The sequence below is a fragment of the Ranitomeya variabilis genome, chromosome 5 (genome assembly GCF_051348905.1).
Source record: "Ranitomeya variabilis isolate aRanVar5 chromosome 5, aRanVar5.hap1, whole genome shotgun sequence".
NCBI classification, from domain to species: Eukaryota; Metazoa; Chordata; class Amphibia; order Anura; family Dendrobatidae; genus Ranitomeya; species Ranitomeya variabilis.
Genome location: NC_135236.1, coordinates 322,153,381 through 322,176,275, shown reverse-complemented (window position 1 = coordinate 322,176,275; position 22,895 = coordinate 322,153,381). Strand labels below are relative to the sequence as shown.

General features: G+C 39.7%; 1 protein-coding gene across 1 annotated transcript in view; it reads right to left on the bottom strand.

Annotated features, from left to right (window-relative positions):
• Nucleotides 1–611: 611 nt before the first annotated feature.
• Nucleotides 612–22,895, bottom strand: part of SEMA3A (semaphorin 3A) — a 353,944-nt gene continuing 331,660 nt past the window's right edge. Inside the window, exons 16-17 of the mRNA XM_077264656.1 lie at nt 10,582–10,724; nt 612–6,669 (exon numbers count right to left, since the gene is read on the bottom strand). Coding sequence (XP_077120771.1) covers nt 6,214–6,669; nt 10,582–10,724 — 599 coding nt within the window. The 3' untranslated portion in view covers nt 612–6,213. The remainder of the gene's footprint in view (nt 6,670–10,581; nt 10,725–22,895) is intronic.

The following is a 22,895-nucleotide window of genomic DNA, read 5'->3' as shown; positions in this document are numbered from 1 at the left end:
CCATATTTTTGTGACAACCCTTATTATTTAACAATTGCCAAAAAGAATGTAATAAGAAATGCTAATTAGATAGGTACACATCCAAAAAGCAGAAGGTGGCAACAGGCTGCAGTATAAGGTGGCATATTCGGTTGTCAATTTTGACTAGCAAAGCAGATGTGCAAGTATAAACATGCACAATTAAATGCCTACATTTCATTTTTTTTTTTTTTTAAAACTAATCTTTTTCACAAATTTAACATAATAAGAAATGTTAAGTAGCACAATCTAGAAAAAACTAGCACCTGCAACAGAGCGCTGTATTGCTCTAGAGTATGGATGTAATATTCTGCTAGTAAAACAAATATGCCAAAAAATAAATTGGGGAACAAAAACAAGAAGAAAGCCGGCACTATTCAACCTGAAAGAACCACAATAAAATTCATACAAATGCCATTCTTTATTAATACTGAAATACTTGAGTTATTACTAATTTTTAGTGTGTAAACATTCACCAGCACATATTACGTGTACTATCAAAGCACCATGCATCCAAGGGCACAAACACTGAAATATATCATTACCTGAACAATTAAAGAAGTTCCTTTCGGATATGTCTTAAAAGCAAGTAATGAGCATGTTGATAGTAACTATGGTCGCTTTGCTCAGGACAGCTGATATTATCTGGTCTACTTCTCATTTAGATCATAAAAATACAGAGGGTTGATTATTTTGAAGAAATGTTTATTTAACAACTGAATACATGCCAAAAAGAATAATTTACAGCAGCAAGTCTTAATACATTTCCTCTCCAGTTTTGGATTCCCCCATACAATGCATTGATAAATATTAACAATGAAACATAAGCATTTTGTTCTGCGGCTTGTTGATAGAGACACATTAAAACAGCAAAATTACCACTGCTAAGCCACAGTATGCGGCTGACGTTGGGGCTTTGTACTGTATGAGTATATTTGTACATGAGCACATTGAAATGGAGTACCTATGGTTATCAGTACATTACACTGTACCTCCCCTAACTATTGAAAAAAATATTTACATCTCTTTTGGCTAATGTTCAGGTAGCAAAACCAAACTATTTAAACACATACAATTGATATCACTAAATACTGCAGAAAATGGGATCAGATACTTTCTTCACATGCGAATAGTTGCTTTTAGGTTTTTTTTTTACATACAGTAGTTGCTCTAAATGGGCCATGAGTCTGTACAGTGAATGCAAAGCCACATTTTGCACAATCTTCGTCATTGCTGTCCAACATTATAAAGTTGTCATGTTTTATGGTTTATGAATATGATAGTGGAAGACCATTTAGAAAATGTACAGAACTATCTATATATTGTTATGTGCTTCCCATTTTTGGCTCAATTGCTTTTCCAGAGCGAATGTATAACAACTACTGCACGCTAGATAGCTGTGCGATGTCCCATTGGTCATGTTCTCCATAAGTAACAGGATTAGTACAATTATTGTGCTGACACACAAGTGCCATTGATATGGTTGAAAACCACATTGTGCTACCACAACCATTATGAATGAAGCAAAAAAGGGAAAGTGGCATCCATATATTCTGAATAAAATACATGCTTTGGATCCATGGCTTTGGCCAGAACGTTTTTCATATTATGTCGCACCAAAAAAGATATTTCTGGAAACCTATTTTTCTATTTTGTCAAAGAAGCACCATAAAAATCCATTTATACTAGGTAAATATTTTATTACAGTATCATGCAATCAGAATGACATGTGAAATAAATACATTACAAATGGCCTGGTTTAGAAGAATTATACTTGCTGTTCATTTGTTCTTGCTCATCTACTAGACTTCCAAAGGCATAAAAATATCCATTGAAGAAATGTATAGGCAACACTGAATAATTAGTTACATAAATGACAATTAATGCGTGGCCTGAGGCAATCTCCAAGTACCACAAGTTATTTTCTACTTTACACAATTTATACCTCTGCTCAATAGAGGACATTACTTAGCCAATTTAGGGTATTTAAAGGAAATAAGTTAGGAAGTTGTTGCTATTTCATCTGAGAGCAGCCTGAAGTAGGTAAAGAAAACCTAAATACATTGATGTATCCCTTGGTATACTGGGTGCAACCATTCTGGTATGATCAGAGTTTTTAGATTTAGCCATACAGCAGAGCTGAGGATCTGTATGCATATTGCCTATAGACAGTGAGCTGCTCATCACAGGAGGGGCGGAGTTAGACAATCTGGGATATGGTAACTAGTCACAGCAATGACAATGTCCTATTGATAAAATGTAATTAAAAGTAAACAAACAGCTCAAAGGGACTCTGTCACCTGAATTTGGCGGGCTATGTAAATGCCCTGTTTTTGGTCCGATGGGCGATGTTTCTTTTTCTTCCTCCACCCCATCCTTCCCCGCAATATTTTCTGCGCATGCACAGTAACGCTTTTCGACTTTGCCCACAGATGGGCAAAGCATACTGCACGTGCGCGAGACAAGATTGCATTGTGCACGCGCGAACTATGGAGGACACCTACTCCAATTCTGGAAAATATTGCGGACAGCGGGGAAGGATGGGGTGGAGGAAAAAAGAAGAAACACCGCCCATCGGGCTGAAAACAGGGCGTTTACATAGCCCGCCAAATTCAGGTGAGAGTCCCTTTAAGTGACACATCCTTGAATTATTTTTTTTTACCCTTACTTCATGCTGTCCTCAGATCACAGAGCAAAAACCTGCAGACAAATTCTCTGTAATGATAGTCAGTCTATAAATACCCTCATACTCCAGATAATGAATTGATCTTAACAGTTGTATATCAACAACCTAAATCTGCACTACTGAAGTCATTTATTATAATAATGAATACAAACACCCAATAGATTAGATAATCGTAATATCACTAAGGACAGAAATGGCTTCTTATTAAATAAGATGTCTGGAACTATAGATTTGATATCTGATTATCTGACACCACCAAATGTATGCCTGTCAGGTTGGGCATGTTACTTCTAGAGTAGGAAAAGGAACAATTTGGCAACTTTGGTAACTATTCTGTTGAGAAAAACAACACATTAGTATAAGTTGAAAATGATCCAACCTGTTTGATCCCTGTGGCAGGCGAGGCAATCGGCTAACAGCATAAGCATAAGGCAGTCCGCGTCAGCAAAATTTTAAGGCTATATTAAGTAGTATTTAAAATATTAAAATACAATCACCCCCCAAAAAACAAACAAAAAACACAACTCTGTGTATAAAGAATATTGTGCATGTTACCTTGAGCTAGCCAAATGTTATTTTAATTACACTGTGATTTTACCCATAAAATAGGTGTTAGTGATGGTTATTAACAGTTCACCATGTAAAATATGTGGCATTTATGGTGAAAGCAGATAATGAATACTATGCCATAAAACACTGTAAAAACAGTCACAATGAATCTAAAATTTCTATAACTGATATTTTTTTTTAGAAAACATGTAGAATGTTTGTATGAAACTGTACTATACATTAGAAGGTAAAGATAAAAATAAATATACATGGGAAGGGTTATAATAAAATTATTAATTGGCATTTGTGCTTTAGTGCATTTGCTTGTAAAAGGCTGGGTTACCAAAAATCCTGCCCATCAGTATTAGTTATTTGATTTTTTTTTCTAAACGGATTACAATTAATGTCATAATGGCATCAATTGTTATCCGGATTTACAGGGCTTTGCGATATGGCTCTTTGAAGAGTCAGGCTCAACACCTGATGTGCCAGATACATGTGAACTATCCCACAGCAAACTATGGAATCTGTCCTAACATCAGTTCCCTCTGGCATTTCATTGTCATGATGAAGGCAAAAAATCTGGATTGCTGGGTATATGGAAACCCAGCCTTAGACATTTTATATGTGACATATTGAACAGCATCCTTTTGAAAATAGTGAAATTAAAGTGTGGTAAAGGAACGTGCAGCATAGAAAACAAACAATACGACTTTTATTGAAAATGAGTAGGAAGGAGAAATGTTAGGTATGAAAAACTCTAAACATTGAAAGGTATGAAAAACTAAATCTAAACATGGAAATGTATGACAAATTATTTCTAAACATTGAAATGTAAATTGGTGACATATACCTAGCCTTTAATTACTGTAAAGTTGCACTCCAACATAATGTTATCCTAATGACTACGAAATAAGTGTTATTTTGTAGCTTAACTCTAGAAATGCTGACTGACACAAGATCTCCACGTCTACAAAAAAAACACTGTAGGTCTTGCCCAAGATTTTGTCCAAGCTGTAGTCTCCCCATGTAGCACACATACATGCTCAGCCAAGTTACTTGTCCATGTTTATTAGATGGGTGGGGATGGGAAAGCGGTGACAGCTCTTGTAATTTGCTACAGAGCCCAAAATATTCATTTCAATACATTGCACTATAGAGTTGGGTAGATAGTATGTAAATTTGTATATTTTCAGCTGTATTTATGCTTTTAAAACTTAAATATTACAAAACATACATTTTTAATCCATCATTTCCCAATTGCTTGTTAAAACAGGAGACTCAATCAACAATTTCTCTATTTTTGTAGCTTTAGATGGAGCTGACTCTATAAGGAAATAAACTTGTTATGAAAATTTTATTGGCAATACACCATGGAAAAAGGATTCCAATTAGCTCTCGAGAAGAAAGAAACTCTCAAATAGCACTTATTGAAAATAGCTACTCTATATGTCAGGGTCCGATACAAAAGCTGTGTAAGTGGTTTATCACTCAGCTATTCAAGTGCTACAACTGAGGAGTCGATAGTCTGTTTTGGGGTATTATCTGTACATGGGATTTTTGGATTGGCTGTCATCTTGCAAAGCTTGATAACGGTTCAGACATTGAATTAGCAGGTATCTACCTCCCAAAAGCTTGCACTTGTGAGTTTCTTTCTTCTGGATAGAGCTAATTGGCTTACTTTTAGGTAACCATATTATACTCATCTAGTTATTCAAGTAGATGCCCAACAAACTTAACATGTTTTTTTAGTATGGATACTTTACATTGTAGACTGAACTAGGTCCTTTATGTACAACACATCTATTATTTCCGATATATAAAGTAATAAATGGTGACTGTGGTCACCTAGCTAGCCATAAACTACCTGATATAATAACAGTCTGTGATCACCTTTGGTTTTACAACTTCCCCAAGACAGTTATCACATGTGAGTGGCATAATTAATGCAATTTATCAATCCACCAGATGCTATTAAATTCAATATGTTACTAAAGTATAGTAGCCTTCTACTTTTCTTATTTTGTTAGATTCACCTTGGATCCAAAACATCCTTTGCTCAGAATATTTGTTCTTTACCTTTGCAGAAAGTGTTTCTTGTTAGCTTACAAAATGGGAAGAATATTTATATGTTATTCCCATGATATTATCACGGCATCCCTTTGTTAAGTATTCAATGCATTACTTTTTTTTAAGAAAAAAAATGTTAAGTCAAAAAATAAAATAAAGATATTTTCTTTTCTTTCAAGAAAAAAAAACCGCGTGCAAGACAAAAATAATGTGCTACACCTAGTAAGAAACCAAAAGTAATAACAAATTACATTTACTGCATATTTGTCATGGTATGTTTAAATTAAGGTTTAGTACATTACAATTTAAGGTCAAAGCTGGTTGAAGATATCAGTAGTAGATCAGTAAGCACAACTTGTTTGCTTGGTGGCAGCCAAGTTAACGTTGCAGTTTAAGGTTTGGGTTTTGTACATTCCCAGGCATCATCTTATGTTCTCATACCAAATATGCACGTGGTAGTTAGACAAAAAGCAAGTAAGGTGAACAATCTGAACATATAGTTAACAAGTATAGTGAATGTCATATCTAGTTCCATAACGGTGTTCACGACTGATGCTAGGCTTTTCTCATTTCAATGGCAAGATGGTAAATGAAAAAGTTTCTCCTTGGAAAAGGAAATAAATGGAAAAATCTGAAGAGGACTGCTTCAGAAATGGGAAAACCAAGCGGTGACGCTTTGTCTGTAAAATCTTACATTTTGTCTATGTAGTCTAAGTCTATTTGGAAAGTTACTAATGTATTTTATTTAGACTTAGCAGAAAGGGTTGTGAACTTTCCACTCTGTAAACATCCAAATAATGCCATGAAAAGGTTCATGAATATTGCATTTTTTTCCAGTTTTAATGTCTATACAAATCCTACTCGGATGAGGTTTTAAGAGGTAATGTGGATTAGACACTTCTTGGTGCCCTTTCAAATTCATGGGTCCTCCTATTTCTGCCCTTCTTATTTTCTTGTAGGTGCTTCCATTTGTTGGGGCTCACTTGGACATTGGTATTTTTTTGCCGGCGTTGTTTGCGGTCTCTTTTCCATACTTGCTCACAAAATTCATCCATACTGTTGAGATTTGGGTGGTTGATTAGTTGCATGAAGTCTCTGTACCAGATCTTCTGTGTGGGTGACATGCTGTTTGATGGTTCTTTGTGCTTGTGGTTTTCTCCATCATCATCTTTGTGTAGAAGTTCATCTAAATGCTCGGTATCAATAATTTCTAGAGTTACTTTGAGGAGTGTCTGCATAAATCCATGTTCTACTGCAATACAATAATAGATTCCGGAGTCTTTCTTCTTTAAGGTGCGAAGGAGAAGACCATGATCTGTTTTTATTGTACGATCATCCATTCTTATCTGTAAAGAAGGAGAATAAAACTACAATTTACATATGTAAATTTTAGAAATCTCACATTTTAAACTAATTGGAAAACCCACGTTTTTTTTTTTAAATATTATGCTTTTATTTTGCCTAATTCACTTTGTGTGATAGACATTTGTTGCTTGTGTCCTGAAGCTGCATAAAAGTTAGCTCAGCAGCTACTGACCACTAAATCAATGTTATTGTATGTTATAAAATACAAAAAAGGAGTTGGATTAGTTGTGAATCTTTGAAAGATAAACGCGCTCTTAGATAGTTATTGATCGATGCTGATATTTTCTAAAAGACTGACTTAGGCCATGTGCACACGTTCAGGATTTTTAGCGTTTTTTTCGCGTTTTTTCGCTATAAAAACGTGATAAAAACGCGAAAAAAACGCTAACATATGCCTCCTATTATTTACAGTGTATTCCGCATTTTTTGTGCAAATGTTGCGATTTTTTCCGTGAAAAAATCGCATCGCGGAAAAAAAAGCAACATGTTCATTAAAAATGCGGAATTGCGGGGATTCCGCACACCTAGGGGTCCATTGATCTGCTTACTTCCCGCACGGGGCTGTGCACACCATGCGGGAAGTAAGCAGATTATGTGCGGTTGGTACCCAGGGTGGAGGAGAGGAGACTCTCCTCCACGCACTGGGCACCATATAATTGGTCAAAAATAAAGAATTAAAATAAAAAATAGTCATATACTCACCCTCGATGTCTTCCCGCCTCTCAGCTGCATGCTGCCGCTTCGGTTCCTGTAGCTGATGTGCGGTGGAGGACCTGCGATGACGTCACGGTCTTGTGACCGTCCTGTGATTGGTCGAGACCGGTCATGTGACCGCGACGTCATGGAAGGTCCTGCGCGCGCACACCATCTATACGGAACGGACGCCGGTGAGGATATCAGCTGTCTGCGGGTGAGTATAAGCATTTTTTTTATTTTTTTTATTATTTTTAAACATTCTATCTTTTACTATAGATGCTGCATAAGCTGCATCTATAGTAAAAAGATGGTCACACTTGTCAAACGCTATGTTTGACAAGTGTGACCAACCTGTCAGTCAGTTTTCCAAGCGATGCTACAGATCGCTTGGAAAACTTTAGCATTCTGCAAGCTAATTACGCTTGCAGAATGCTAAAAAAACGCGAAAAAAACGGAAAAAAAACGCAAAAAAAAAATGCGGATTTCTTGCAGAAAATTTCCGGTTTTCTTCAGGAAATTTCTGCAAGAAATCCGCAACGTGTGCACATACCCTTAAAGTTGCTGTTGATGACATTTATCACCTATACATAACGGAGCCCAAAATTCTTCTGTGTGAATGGAAGCAAATACGATGCCTACAGGAGTAGTGGCCGTATAAGACTAATAGACGCACATGCTCACTACAGATGGTTTCAGTTGACTTTGGGACCCTATACTTATAATCTCAGCTGTATAATCATCATGCATTCATCACCTATCTTAGATAGGCAATTTATATTTTTTGGGACAACTAGAAATGAGCAGATTGCTTCTCACAAACCAGGTCCATGGTCCAGGTCGGTGCTCTCTGGCTGTGTACAAGAGCTGCATAAATTTCCTGAGCTTCTCAGGTCCCAGCACAGAGTTTGAGAAGATGGCCTGGCGTGACATCTGTGTAGTACAGTGTTCCCCAACTCTGGCCCTCAAGAGCCACCAACAGGTTATGTTTTCAGGATTTCCTTAGTATTACACAGCTGATGGGATTCTTGGTCATCCAGCTGATGCAAGTATCACCTGTGCAATACTAAGGAAATCCTGAAAACATGACCTGTTGGTGGCTCTTGAGGACCGGAGTTGGGGAACATCTCGCCAGCCTCGCTAATCATAAGCTGAACCTGGGATCCCAGAGGGTAAGGAAATTAATGCAGTTCCTGTACATGGCCAGAGAACGCCGACCTGGACCTTGCATAAATCAATCTGTTGATCTCTAAAATAAAATAATTAATGAGCATATGGGATGGATATAATCACTCTACTGTAAACATATCAAGCCACACATTCCCATACCATACCTATAGACGCAGCAAACACACAAGCAATAATATACATTTCACTACAGTTTTTGTATATCCACTGGGAACATTTGTAGTAATATTTTTTGCTTGGGATTATAAGCCACTTTAGAACTACAGGCACCATAGAAGCACTTATCAGAGAAAAAAAAAGACAATTTGATAAGTGACCATTTGTTTGAATCAAACTGGTACTGAGAAATTTACAGTAAAAAAAAAACACCTTTACAACTTGCTCTAATTACCCAATAAAACACATTTAACCTTTTACCAGCCTTGTAATTTTTTATGCACACTTTATAGATACAACAGCTATGGTGGTGCTCTTTTAACTATGCCACTAAAGACCATTGTAAATTATTTGCAGTACAGTTAACATCTGAGTGAAAAATACTCCTTAGCAGTTTCACTTTGCTCCTAATGATAATCTCAGCCATGTTTATCTCTCAAACAAAATCTGTCAGCAGGTTTTTGCTCTGTAATATAATGACAGCATGAGGTAGGGGGTTAAAACACAGAATCTATCAGTGTGTCACATGTCAGGCTGTATGCTGTTTACTTATACTCAAGGTTTTATCACCTGGTGGTTATCATTGCTGTGACTGGTGGGCATGTGAGCATTCGTTCTATTCCACTCACTCCTCATTGTCTTGAGTATGTACATAGAGAGCCTGTTGTGGGCAGGGGCAGCTTACTCAGCTCTGCTACATTGTTAAAGTTAAAAACTCTGTGTCAAAACCACTGCACCCAGTAATCCAAGTGATCCATGCTTGGATTCAGGGTATATTTCCCTACATCATGCATACATCATTGATAATAAAAAGGTGAAGATAAAAGTATCATTTTAATCCAATATAGATTTATAACAAAAGCATAAGGAATCATTTTAACTGTTTTATTTCTGGTTTCTATGGGGCCATAGTGTTTTACACTTTTAGAAAAGTGGACCCCAAACATTGCTGTTAAAAAAAAAAATGGGGATCCAACGCTGGCTCATACTGCTGCTCTGGTCTCAGTGCTGCCAATATTTTGGTTATGACGGTGACATCACATTGACAATTCAAATTACTGCTGCAGCCAATACCTAACTCAGCAACTCAACTGACGTAGAGGCATAAGCTGCTGACCTCAGTGACTGGCTGCAAAAGCGATGCGAGCTGTTGACATGACAGCCAAAATGCTGAGAAAGAAGTAGCAGTAAGAGCTGGCGAGAGCGAGTATTATTTCGTTTTCTTATTTTACATGATCAGCATGGGTCTCGCTTTTGTAAAACAGAGAAACCACTTTAACATTAAATTGATTTTACATAATTTATATTATTCTTTTATATGTATAATGACATTTAGGTTTCTTATACGTCCCAATGGGCAGTATTAGGCAGCGCTTTGGAAACAGCACATGTCCGCTCTGTCCAAAGCATTGCCGGCTTTTGAACGCAGGTGATTTCGCATGTGTTCACTGAACCATGTGTACATTGGATGAGTGATATTCATCTTGCAGGGACTGAGCATCTCTGCAAGATAAATAGACATGCTGCGGTCTGGAAAGACACGCCGCATGTCCGTCTCCGCAGGGAAGCCGGAGGCGTCCATGCATACCTAGTGGAGATGGGATTTCTTGAAATCCCATCCACTATGCTGTAACATCTGTCCGCTGCAGGTTGGACACTGCGGATGTACGCAGCATCCAACCCACAGCGTTTACTGATCATGGGAACCTACCCTAAGTGCACAAGAGTCAGTTTATTCTTGTATGTAGAATAATAGTAAAATCTTGGGTCTGTCCAGCCACTGCCAGTTCCAACATTTCAACGGATAATTCAGTCATCATGAGAATGTTATTTTTTGTGTGAACAGTTCAATTTACCTCCTCTTTCTTGTCATCATTCTGTTTCTGGAACTGCCAGAATACTGTGGCTCTCTGTGATTTTGGACTGCACTCAAGGAATGTACTGCTGTTCTCCACACCATAGATTATCTTCTCCTCTAAACTCTGTCTGAGTGGATCATCTGAAAGAAAGAACACCACAGCTAGATATTAGCTGCACACAATTTTAAACCACCTTCTCTTTCAAAAATTGCAAAAGTACTGGTAGTTTTAGATTCATCTTTCTCAGAAAAACAACAACACTTTATTAAAATATGTATGCACAGTACAGTACTACTTTAAAGTCATATTTCTAGAACATCAGCAGGAGCTTCTTTATTATATTTAATAGATATCTTCTTGAGCAAGAGCCCCCCTCTATGACATCTCTATGACACAGTCATTTTGAGATAAGCTTACAAATGGTCACTGTCAACAAGCATCATTCACATGTAAAGCGCCATGGAATAAATAGCGCTATAATAATAAATAATAATAATAATAATAATGATAATAATAATACTGCAGATCTTGAGCAAAACATTCAAGATTAAAATTTTGCCTGGATAGAAATTGAGTAATGGAATGTCGTATCAACGAACACAGGAAACCAATTATCAATTAAACGACGGCTGGATTCCAAATCACCCCGAAAATTAAAAACAAATAATCAAAATCACAGACTGATCCAATTCGTTTGCGGCAACTCATAATGTGACTCGGTATTGTACATTCAGGTCTGGGAAATGTAACAGCATCAATACCAGGAACTGTCTGCACAATCTGGTGATGTGAAGCCCAAGGACCACTGCACCAGGATAAAGTCTGACAGTGAGATGGTACTGTTGGCTATCCCAAGAAGGTTTGTTCAACCCTCCAAGGATATGACTCTCCGGACTACCACTGACCCACCACCAAATTAGTCATGCTGGTTGATCTTGCAGGCAGCATAACTTTTACCATGGCATCTCAGACTTTTCTTTGTCTGTTATGTGTGCTGAGTGTGAACCTGCTCTCATCTGTGAGGGGAACGCAGCACCAATAGCAGACCTGACAATTCTAATATTCTTTGGACAATGTCAATAGATTTTCATGGTGTTTGTCTGTGAGCATAAGGGTGTAGAATCTTCATATCACCTGCATGGAGCCGGTTTCTGAAAGTATGGTCAGAAACACGCACTCTAGTAGCCGCTGGAGGTAATTTTGTAGGGCTTCTGCAGTGTTCCTCCTATCACTTTCATTTGCACAAAATCAGGTGAAATTGTCTCCCAATCACTTATACTTCCTAAGCTTACAGATTGAAATCCTTGAAGGTTAAATCACTTGGGGTTATTCTGTAATGCCTGTTTCCTTAGGTTCCCTTAGGTTTTTCTTTTGCATTTTACTTCACAGCAATAATACATTCAACATTATCAAGTAAATTGTTATCTCTATGCAAAGACAAAAATTAGAAGATGAATCATTATTTCATAAAAAAATATGGAGCAGGTGCGAGAAGGTTTACAGGACTTTGGGCACAAGTGGGCGAGTTCCCCATCGATCCTTTACAGCCATCACATCACAGAGTATAGAATAGCCATCACATGTAATTGGATATCATATAGCATAGCACAGCCTGTCAGTCTGTAAAAAAGCCAAAGCAGGGAATGCAGTGCAGCAACCATTTTGAAATAAGTCTATTTAGTGAGAGGATTTGGCACAGTTCGCAGGTTTGCAACAAAAATAGGGGGAAAAGCCTCACAAAACCTCTGAATATGCTGTATAGGTAATGTGTGCGACAAAAGAGAAATAAACAGTTACTGTCTGTTTATCCATAGCCGTATATGTAAAAGTCACTTTTACATTACTAAGGCTGCGCTTGCATTAAAGAGCTTGACAGAGGTTGGATACAGTCATAGGAGACCAAGAGTGTTAAACAGGTCTTTACAGGACCCTCGGAGTACCTACATTTGCTGTCAATCAAATTATTCGAAAACATTTTCGGAGGCTAGTTATTTCAAATTTCAAAAGATTTAATCACCTCTAATATTAAAGATTAATAATATTAACCCCTGTGTTTTATAGAAGCCTTTCCTGTGAGACTTAGAGCCATGGTATTTCCTGTACATTATTGAATGTTAATATAATACCTCTTTAGGATCAAAATGAGCTAGCTAGACAACCTATCATCTATAGTGAGAATCCCAATAATATTTTCCATTAATCTCTATAACTTCACATTTCTAAAAGGAAATTTCTATATCAGTCTTCTGTTTTGGCTATTTATGGGTCTTCATTAAAAAGCCCCTTAATTTCAGTTGGACCACCCATAAAGAACCCAATTGTGGAATCTAACAAACAGAATATTAAAAAAAAAATAAAAATAAAATATATTTCATTATTTTGGTATTCAAGAATATTCCACTTTATCCATACTGAGAACTTGTAATTTTTTATATAGCACAAATTATAGGATACATAAAACAGAAAACCCATTATAACTGATATTCGTCAATGTAGGTTCCGTCTTTACAAGGAAATTGGGAGGTATACTTTACATTGTAAGTAATCTAGCCTTGTGGCTTTCTATTCTAATTCAGTTTGTAGCTGTATATTTAAAAACAGGTTTTCTGTAGTATATTACACTTGGATATTGTTTTCCACAGTTTTATGGAGAGATTTACAATCAGTGGCAATGTTATTGAGGAAGCAATCTCCAATCAATTATATCCATAATATATTTACATTTGACGAAATAGGAGAACAAACACTCAAGCTTAAATTGTTCTACTAATTATTTCCTTTCACAAGAACAGAGTTTCCTGTGTATTAATCATGCCATAAAAAAAATCACATTTTGCAATTACAAGTCATTATCCGCTTTATTGAAAATAGTGTTTATACTCCAAAACTTTCTAAACAGGCCACACACTTGAGCAAATTAGCATTTAAGGTAGCTAAGTGACATAAACCATGAGCATCACACCTTACCTGATAAAAACACAGTAGGATAAGAAAATATTTACAATGCCTAATTAAGAAAAAGACCACCAGAACATCCAGTGACAAGGTCACATTTCCAAGGTGACCCGAAAAAGGTCATTAAAAACGGAGAGTGCAGGATACTTGAGTAACCAATGAAGGTGCTTTGCCTCTCCCTATACCACACAAGTAGAAAACCTATTACTTCGATCCCTATTTAGAAGAATGGTCACTTCTATGAAACAATAACTACATTAAACCATATTTAAACAATTTGCTTTGTTTTATTTTTTTTAATAAGGCTAGGGTCACACAACAGTATAAAAAAAAACATTCAAAGTCGCATGCAGTAAAGTGGGACAATTTTTTCCCCTTGTCATGTGTTTGCAATCCATTTTTTACAGCAGCTGTATATCAGTAAAAATTGGATGCTATATTGTGTCCTTGTACGGAATCTGATTTTTTTTCTCACAGTCAGACTTGAACGGGTGAGTCATCAGATTTCTGGAGGAAAATCGTGTATGCTGCAATTTTTCTCACAGGCAGATTCAATCGGTGAAAAAAATCATCTGCACTGCCCCTTTGACTATCATTTGGCCGAACGCGACCTGCTTTTCTTTTTTCTTTTCTTTTTTTTTTAACAGATAGAACTCTGACCACAAATACTGTCTTGTAGACAAGCCCTTAAGCATACCTCTATTTTCAGCAAACTTCTGACATGTCAAGTTTTTCAGGGTTTGGGGGAGACGAGACTCCCACTGATCAGGAAAAACCAGGGGAAAAAGAACCCAACCTTTAGCTTTGTTTCTCTCTGGTGCACGGTCATCCGAGAGAAGAGCAAATCATTGTGCACACTCCTATGCCTTCCATGAGATGGGACACCACTAATCTTCCCTACCTGATAATCAGCTGAACATCAATTGGAAAATAATAGGTACTGTATTTTCTGGCATATAAGATGACTTTTTAACCCCTGAAAATCTTCTCAAAAGTCGGGGGTCATCTTATACGCCGGGAACGGTGTGTGCGGAGCTCTGAGGTCACTGCATATGGTGCAGGGAGTGGTCCTGGATGTTCCCAGGGTCTGGAGGAGAGGAGACTCTCTCTTAGGCCCTGGGATCCATATTCATGTTAAAAAAAGAATAAAAATAAAAAATAGTGATATACTTACCTTCTGACGGCCCCCGGAGTTCTCCCGGCTCTCAGCAGTGCACGCGGCGGCTTCCGTTCCCAGGGATGCATTGCACGAAGGACCTGAGATGATGTCGCGGTCACGTGACCTTGACATCACAAAGGTCCTTTGCGCAATGCATCCCTGGGAACGGAAGCCGCCGCGTGCACCGCTGAGAGCCGGGAGAACTCTGGGGGCCGTTGGAAAGTAAGTATATCACTATTTTATTTTATTCTTTTTTTTACATGAATATGGATCCCAGGGCCTGAAGGAGAGTCTCCTCTCCTCCAGACCCTGGTATCCATTCGGGACTGCTCCCTGCACCATATGCAGTGACCTCAGAGCTCCTCACACGCCGTATAAGATGACATCTGGCGTATAAGATGACCCCCGACTTATACTGCTGGTATATCCCAAACTCTATATTTTAAATGGAAAAGTTGGGGGTTGTCTTATACACCGGAAAATACGGTATTTTGTCAGTTGACTTCATATGAGGTATTTTTGTATTCAAGATAGAAAAATTAGCTTGTAAACCAAGCTAGGAAGCAGAGACTAAAACGATTGGTGATAATCTCTGCACAGAGCTGAGGCACATTTGTTGCTTTGTTAGTAAGTCAGTCTAGGAGACTGCCTTTGATAGCTATATACAAATTCTTACGCTGTTATAATCAACTAGATAGTGGCCTGATTCTAATGCATTGGGTATTCTAGAATATGTATAGTAGTATATAGCACAGCCCACGCAGTATATAACACAGTCCATGCAGTATATAACACAGCCCACGTAGTATATAACACAGCCCACGTAGTATATAACACAGCCACGTAGTATATAGCACAGCCCACATAGTATAGAGCACAGAGACGTAGTATATAACACAGCCCATGCAGTATATATCACAGCCGATGTAGTATCTAACACAGCCCACGTAGTATATAAAACAGCCCACGTACTATATAGCAATGTGGGCACCATATCCCTGTTAAAAAGAGAATTAAAATAAAAAATAGTTATAAACTCACCTTCCGGTGGCCCCCGGATCCAGCCCAGGCGTGTAGCGATGCTCCTCGCAACGCTCCAGTCACAAGAATGCATTGCGGCAATAACACGTGATGATGTAACGGTCTCACGAGACCGCTACGTCATTTCCGGTCATTGCAGCAATGCACTCTTGGGACTGGAGCGTCGCGAGGAGCAGGAAAGGCGCCGGAAGTTGAGAATAATGATTTTTTATTTTTTTATTATTTTTAACATTAAATCTTTTTACTATTGATGCTGCATAGGCAGCATCAATAGTAAAAAGTTGGTCACACTTACAGGGTTAATAGCAGCGTTAACGGACTGCTAAACCGCAATGGGGGCACTGACTGGAGGGGAGTAGGGAGGGGGCACTGACTGGAGGGGAGTAGGGAAGGGCAAATTTGCGGCCGGACTGTGCCTGTCGCTGATTGGTCACAGCCGGCCAGCCGTGACCAATCAGCGATGCTGGATTTCTGTGACAGACAAACAGACGGAAGTGACCCTTAGACGATTATATAGAATTAGATGGTGGCCCGATTCTAACGCATCGGGTATTCTAGAATATGCATGTCCACGTAGTATATTGCCCAGCCACGTAGTATATTGCCCAGCCACGTAGTATATTGCCCAGCCATGTAGTATATTGCCCATGCACATAGTATATTGCCCAGTAACGTAGTATATTGCCCAGCCATGTAGTATATTGCTCAGCCACGTAGTATATTGCCCAGCCACATAGTATATTGCCCAGTAATATAGTATATTGCCCAGCTACGTAGTATATTGCCCAGCCACGTAGCATATTGCACAGCCACGTAGAATATTGCACAGCGACGTAGTATACAGCACAGAGCCACGTATTATACAGACTTAAAATAAAAAATAAACATATACTCACCTTCCGAAGGCTCTTTGAAGTCCTCCTGGTCCTGTGTGCGGTGCACGCGGCAGCTTCCGGTCCCAGGGTTGGTATGAGTACAGGACCTGTGATGACGTCGCGGTCACATGACCGTGACGTCATGGAAGGTCCTTCTCGCATACCATCCTTGCCACTGGAACCTGACGCTTGCATGGAGCGGTCACCGGAGCGTCTCGAGAAGCGGGAAAGGCGGCGGAAGGTGAGTATATAATGATTTTTTATTTTTTTAATTTTTTTTAACATTAGATCTTTTTACTATTGATGCTGCATAGGCAGCATCAATAGTAAAAACTTGGTCACACAGGGTTAATAGCGGCGGTAACGGAGTGAGTTACCCGTGGCATAACGCGGTCCATTACCGCTGGCATTAACCCTGTTTGAGCGGTAACTGCGGGGAGTATAGAGCGGGCACCGGGCACTGACTGCAGGGGAGTAGGGAGGGACTAATCGGACTGTGGCCATCGCTGATTGGTCGCGGCAGCCATGACAGGCAGCTGGCGAGACCAATCATTGACTTGGATTCCATGACAGACAGAGGCCGCGACCAATGAATATCTGTGACAGACAGACGGAAATGACCCTTAGACAATTATATAGTAGAAGATATGTCTTATTGTCAATATGTCCTAACAAACAGGCAATCCCTGCATGCGTTGAAGCTATCTAACAGTCGCAAATCATGCAGCTGCAGGGACTGGAACATAATATACAAGCACGCCCAAGATACTCGAGTAACACCTGAGCATGCTTGGATAAGACATTTTCCGAGCACTTTCGCTCATCAGTATTTGTAAGTAATGTTCATGGCCACCTACTGCTGCTAAAAACCTCAGCGGTAGTAGTGGAAGAGAATCTAACTAAAGTGATGTGTGACTTACTATGCTATGTGCTGTTTTGATAAAAAAACAAATCAGTGCTTTATCAGAAGGGGATAACCACTGTAAGACAAGTGGCCTCGTGCTTCCTAGTCCAACCACATCCCCAGCACTGATTGACAGTTCTCTGTCACTATACAATGTACACAGAAAGCCGAGGTGTGGACGGGATTATACATAAATCAATAACGAAGCTCTGCTCAATCTGCAGCAGAGAAGACTGTGACTAAGTGATACATCGCTGGATTCAGAGTCTCTGTCCCTACATCATCCTGCTGTCAGATTACATAGCAAAACCCTGCTGACGGATTCCCTTTAAGCAAACAGTTACGTAGGGTTTAAAATAACTTACTGCATCTATGATGAAGTTCCCTTATACTGTCCAAAAACAAAATAAAGATGCTATTGCACCCAATAACCACGCTCTGTATGAATTAGATTTTTTTTCCCATATACATCATAGTTCCTAAAGCTTTGATCAAGATTTGTGTTTGACTAAAATTCTTTATCCAAAAAAACTGTTTAAACAGCGGCCTCAGTAGAAGAAAACAAACTGCAGCAGAATGACCCCTTGTTTGTTTTTACTAGCTTTCATCATTTTTATGGTCGACTCAACCATCTGAACACCATACACAAAAATAAAAATCAAGCATATATCATATGGTTTCTAATAGTTTCAGATGTTCATATACTGGGAAAAGAGATGGGAACGATGAACTGTAAACCTGCTCTGCAGATAGCACATATAGAGCCAGTCACAGGAACACACATGCGTGGCCCGCAGATGCAGAGCGCTTTGCTTTAGCAAATGTTTTAGTCCCATTTATTGGTAATATATGATCTCTATTATATTTCATTGTTCATTAAAATACGTAGTGATTAATGGTAGAAAAAAAAAGTCCCTTCAAAGTATAATGTGTCAGTTTGGGAATATTACAATAACTCCACGCTCCAAATCAGCATCCACAAGCCGTTAATATAGAAGATATATTGTACACCATCTAAATCCTTTGTGTAATCGAAGAACATGTAAAACAACATTTACACAAATAAGCCTGAAAGTGTAAAGGTGCAATAAGTCACTCAGGTCCTGGGGGGCTGCATTAGTTACTGCTGGAGAGCTATTAAATTAGCAGGAATCCCATTACATGTTGGTCTGTTAGGAAACACATTTCCGGATAACTATACAGCACAAAGATCTACATAGAAGATATACTGTATCTAAGCATATGGTTTTAAAACACAGAATAAGGAACTTTACCGGATAACAATTTGAATAAAATGACAAGAGTAATGGGTCTAAGGGTCAATTATATAGCTATTTAGTTTTTATTGTAGTTTGAAACTTTTCTAACTACTTTTTGTTCAAGTTCCTTAAAGGGAAGGTGCCATCAAAAAAATTTTTTTTACAGAAATTGTAAAAATGTAAAGAATTAATGTTTACATTTTCTTAAAAATTATTATCATTTGTTTATAATTTAGTAAAATATGAAAAATAATTTGAAAAGTTTTGGAATTTCCACTTTTAAACACTAGGGGGAGCAGCTGCTGAAATTTCAGAAAAACCTCGTGTACAACAAGCTCACATTACAGCACTGCAGTAATTATGGGCGGAGTCTGCTGACCTGTGTGATGTCTCATCTCCTCCCCTTCTGGGTGTCTGCTAAGGGATAAGAGGATGATATTCAGGAACCCAGTGAGCAGCCATTTTGTTGGTGACTGCAGAGTAAGGCTGCCGTCACACTAGCAGTATTTGGTCAGTATTTTACCTCAGTATTTGTAGCCAAAACCAGGAGTGGAACAATTAGAGGAGAAGTATAACAGACACATCTGCACCACTTCTGCATTTATCAGCCACTCCTGGTCTTGGCTTACAAATACTGAGGTAAAATACTGACCAAATACTGAATGTGTGACGGCAGCCTTAGGCTACTTGCACACTAGCGTTGTTGGCTGTACGTCGCAATGCGTCGTTCAGGAGATAAAACACATCCTGCAAAACACATCCTGCAAAGTTGTCTGCAGGATGTGTTTTTTCCCCATAGACTAACATTACCGACGCATTGCGACGTATTGCTACACGTCGCAACCACCGTGCGACGGTTGAGTCGTGTTTTGGCGGACCACCGCCACAAAAAAAATTACATGTAACGTTTTTTTTGTGCGTCGAGTCCGCCATTTTCGACCGTGCATGCGCAGCCGAAACTCCGCCCCCTCCTCCCCGGACCTTACAATGGGGCAGCGGAAGCGTCGTAAGACTGCATCCGCTACCACGTCGGGCATTTCTTTCACAGCATGCGTCGGTACGTCGGCCCGACGCACTGCGACGGGCCCGTACTGACGCTAGTGTGAAAGCAGCCTTACACTGACAAGTAGACAGTCACCGAGGATGGCAGCCAGCAAGGATTCTGGGAGATATGTGGTGGAGGGAGCAGGGTGACCGCAGCGCAGAGTATTTCAGGAGAGCAGTGTGCTGGTCTATGGGGGGCCCCCTGTTTGGTGCGCGGAGTAGCCAGGGATTGTACATAGAACGCTGTCTTTTATACACATGGATGGACCGTCTGCTCCACAGAAATCCAGGAAACATTTCTGCGGATTGATGGCCTGTTCTGATCCAGACTTTGCATGCTAAGACCCCATTCCCCTCCTCAGATCCTGTCTTCTCCATCCTGTCCTGGTGATGTGTGAAAGTGAGACGACAGGCGAAGTACGGGGTGACGCTGGGAAGGAAATTTAGCCATATAGTAACAATAAAAATGAGACCCCTCTCTTCAGCAGCCTGACCAGCCCTGACTGCACCTAACTGGAGGACATGCTGCCCCCTCTATTACCCCAGACCCGCGAGCAGGTGCTCAGCCAGAACCACCATAGAATGGGTCCGCTTTCTGAAGATAATACTGCCATAGCGTTCTCACATAATACTGCCATATAGCTCACACATAATACCGCCATATAGATCACACATAATACCATCAAATAGATCACACACAATACTGTCATACAGTTCTCACATACCACCATATAGAGCACACATAATACAGCCATATGGATCACACACAATACCATCATACAGTTCTCACATACCACCATATAGATCACACATAATACTGCCAGTGTTCTCACATAATACCACCATATAGATCACACATAATACCGCCAGTGTTCTCACATACCGCCATATAGATCACACATAATACTGCCAGTGTTCTCACATAATACCACCATATAGATCACACATAATACCGCCAGTGTTCTCACATAATACCACCATATAGATCACACATAATACCGCCAGTGTTCTCACATACCACCATATAGATCACACATAATACCGCCAGTGTTCTCACATACCGCCATATAGATCACACATAATACTGCCAGTGTTCTCACATAATACCACCATATAGATCACACATAATACCGCCAGTGTTCTCACATACCGCCATATAGATCACACATAATACTGCCAGTGTTCTCACATAATACCACCATATAGATCACACACAATACCACCGTATAATTCTCACAATACTGATCAAGCATAATCACCACCATACAGATCACATAATACCGTCATATAGATCTCACATAATGCCATAATACAGCATGACCCCTGCAGCTCCTGTTATCGCATGCATTGAGTTGTGTGTGTAATGGGGAAATATATGCAGGGGGGAGAGGAGTGCCTGAGAGGATTAGATACACGGTTCACCAGACAGTATCACACAGGATAGGATTAGATACACGGCTCAGCAGTCAGTATCACACAGGAGAGGATTAGATACACGGCTCAGCAGTCAGTATCACACAGGAGAGGATTAGATACACGGCTCAGCAGTCAGTATCACACAGGAGAGGATTAGATACACGGCTCAGCAGTCAGTATCACACAGGAGAGGATTAGATACACGGCTCAGCAGTCAGTATCACACAGGAGAGGATTAGATACACGGCTCAGCAGACAGTATCACAGGATAGGATTAGATACACGGCTCAGCAGTCAGTATCACACGATAAGATTAGATACACAGCTCAGCAGACAGTATCACAGGATAGGATTAGATACACGGCTCAGTAGTCAGTATCACACAGGATAAGATTAGATACACAGCTCAGAAGACAGTATCACACAGGAGAGGATTAGATACACGGCTCAGCAGTCAGTATCACACAGGAGAGGATTAGATACACGGCTCAGCAGTCAGTATCACACAGGATAGAATTAGATGCATGGCTCAGCATAGTATCACAGTATAAAATTAGATGCATGGCTCAGCAGACAGTATCACACAGTATAGGATTAGATACATGGCTCAGCATAGTATCACAGTATAGGATTAGGTGCATGGCTCAGCAGACAGTATCACACAGTATAGGATTAGATACACGGCTCAGCATAGTATCACACAGGAGAGGATTAGATACACGGCTCAGCAGTCAGTATCACACAGGATAGAATTAGATGCATGGCTCAGCATAGTATCACAGTATAAAATTAGATGCATGGCTCAGCAGACAGTATCACACAGTATAGGATTAGATACACGGCTCAGCATAGTATCACACAGGAGTGGATTAGGTACAGGGCACAGCAGACAGTATCATACAGGAGAGGATTAGGTACATGGCACAGCAGACTATCATACAGGAGAGGATTAGATACATGGCTCAGCACAGTGTAGTGATAGATACACGGTCTGATGTCCTTGATCAGTGGCTGCAGTGAGAGGCAGGGTCGGGTCGGAGCAGCACAGAGATTCTCCCCCTCCCCCCCGTTACCTCTCTGCAGCTCCTGATAGAGGACATCAGACCCCAGCACTTCACCCTCTCTAGCGATTCTAGAGATTGAGCCAGGGCACCAGGCAGCAGAGGACAGGGAACGGCCGACTGCTGACAGTGTGAAAGGAGAGGCAGCTGGAGCTGCCCCTCCAACAGCACAGCTCTCAGTCACAGTGGAGCTCACACACTGGGCTGAAGAAACATGGTGCCGACCTCCTGCCTCTGCTGTGATGTGGAGACAGCCCAGGGGGCGTGGCCAGATCAGAGCAGGCGATAACGCGGTCGGCTCCCGACTGCTGAGTCCTATGCACAGGGCTGCCGTAAATGCAGAGTGGAAATGTCGTGCTGGGACTCTTACACTCCTGCAAAGCAAAATGGCGGCGCCCAGTGGCTGCAAAAATTATTAATAATAAAAAAGATATTAAGGTTAAAAAAAATAATTTTGTATTAAAGATAATTGTTTATATAAACAATCATTTTTAATACAAAAACAAAATTGCGGCACCTTTCCTTTAAGTTGCTCAAGATCTCTGTTTGCTATCAATGAGTTAAAACAGCTTTGCTTACATAAAGATGTAAAATGGC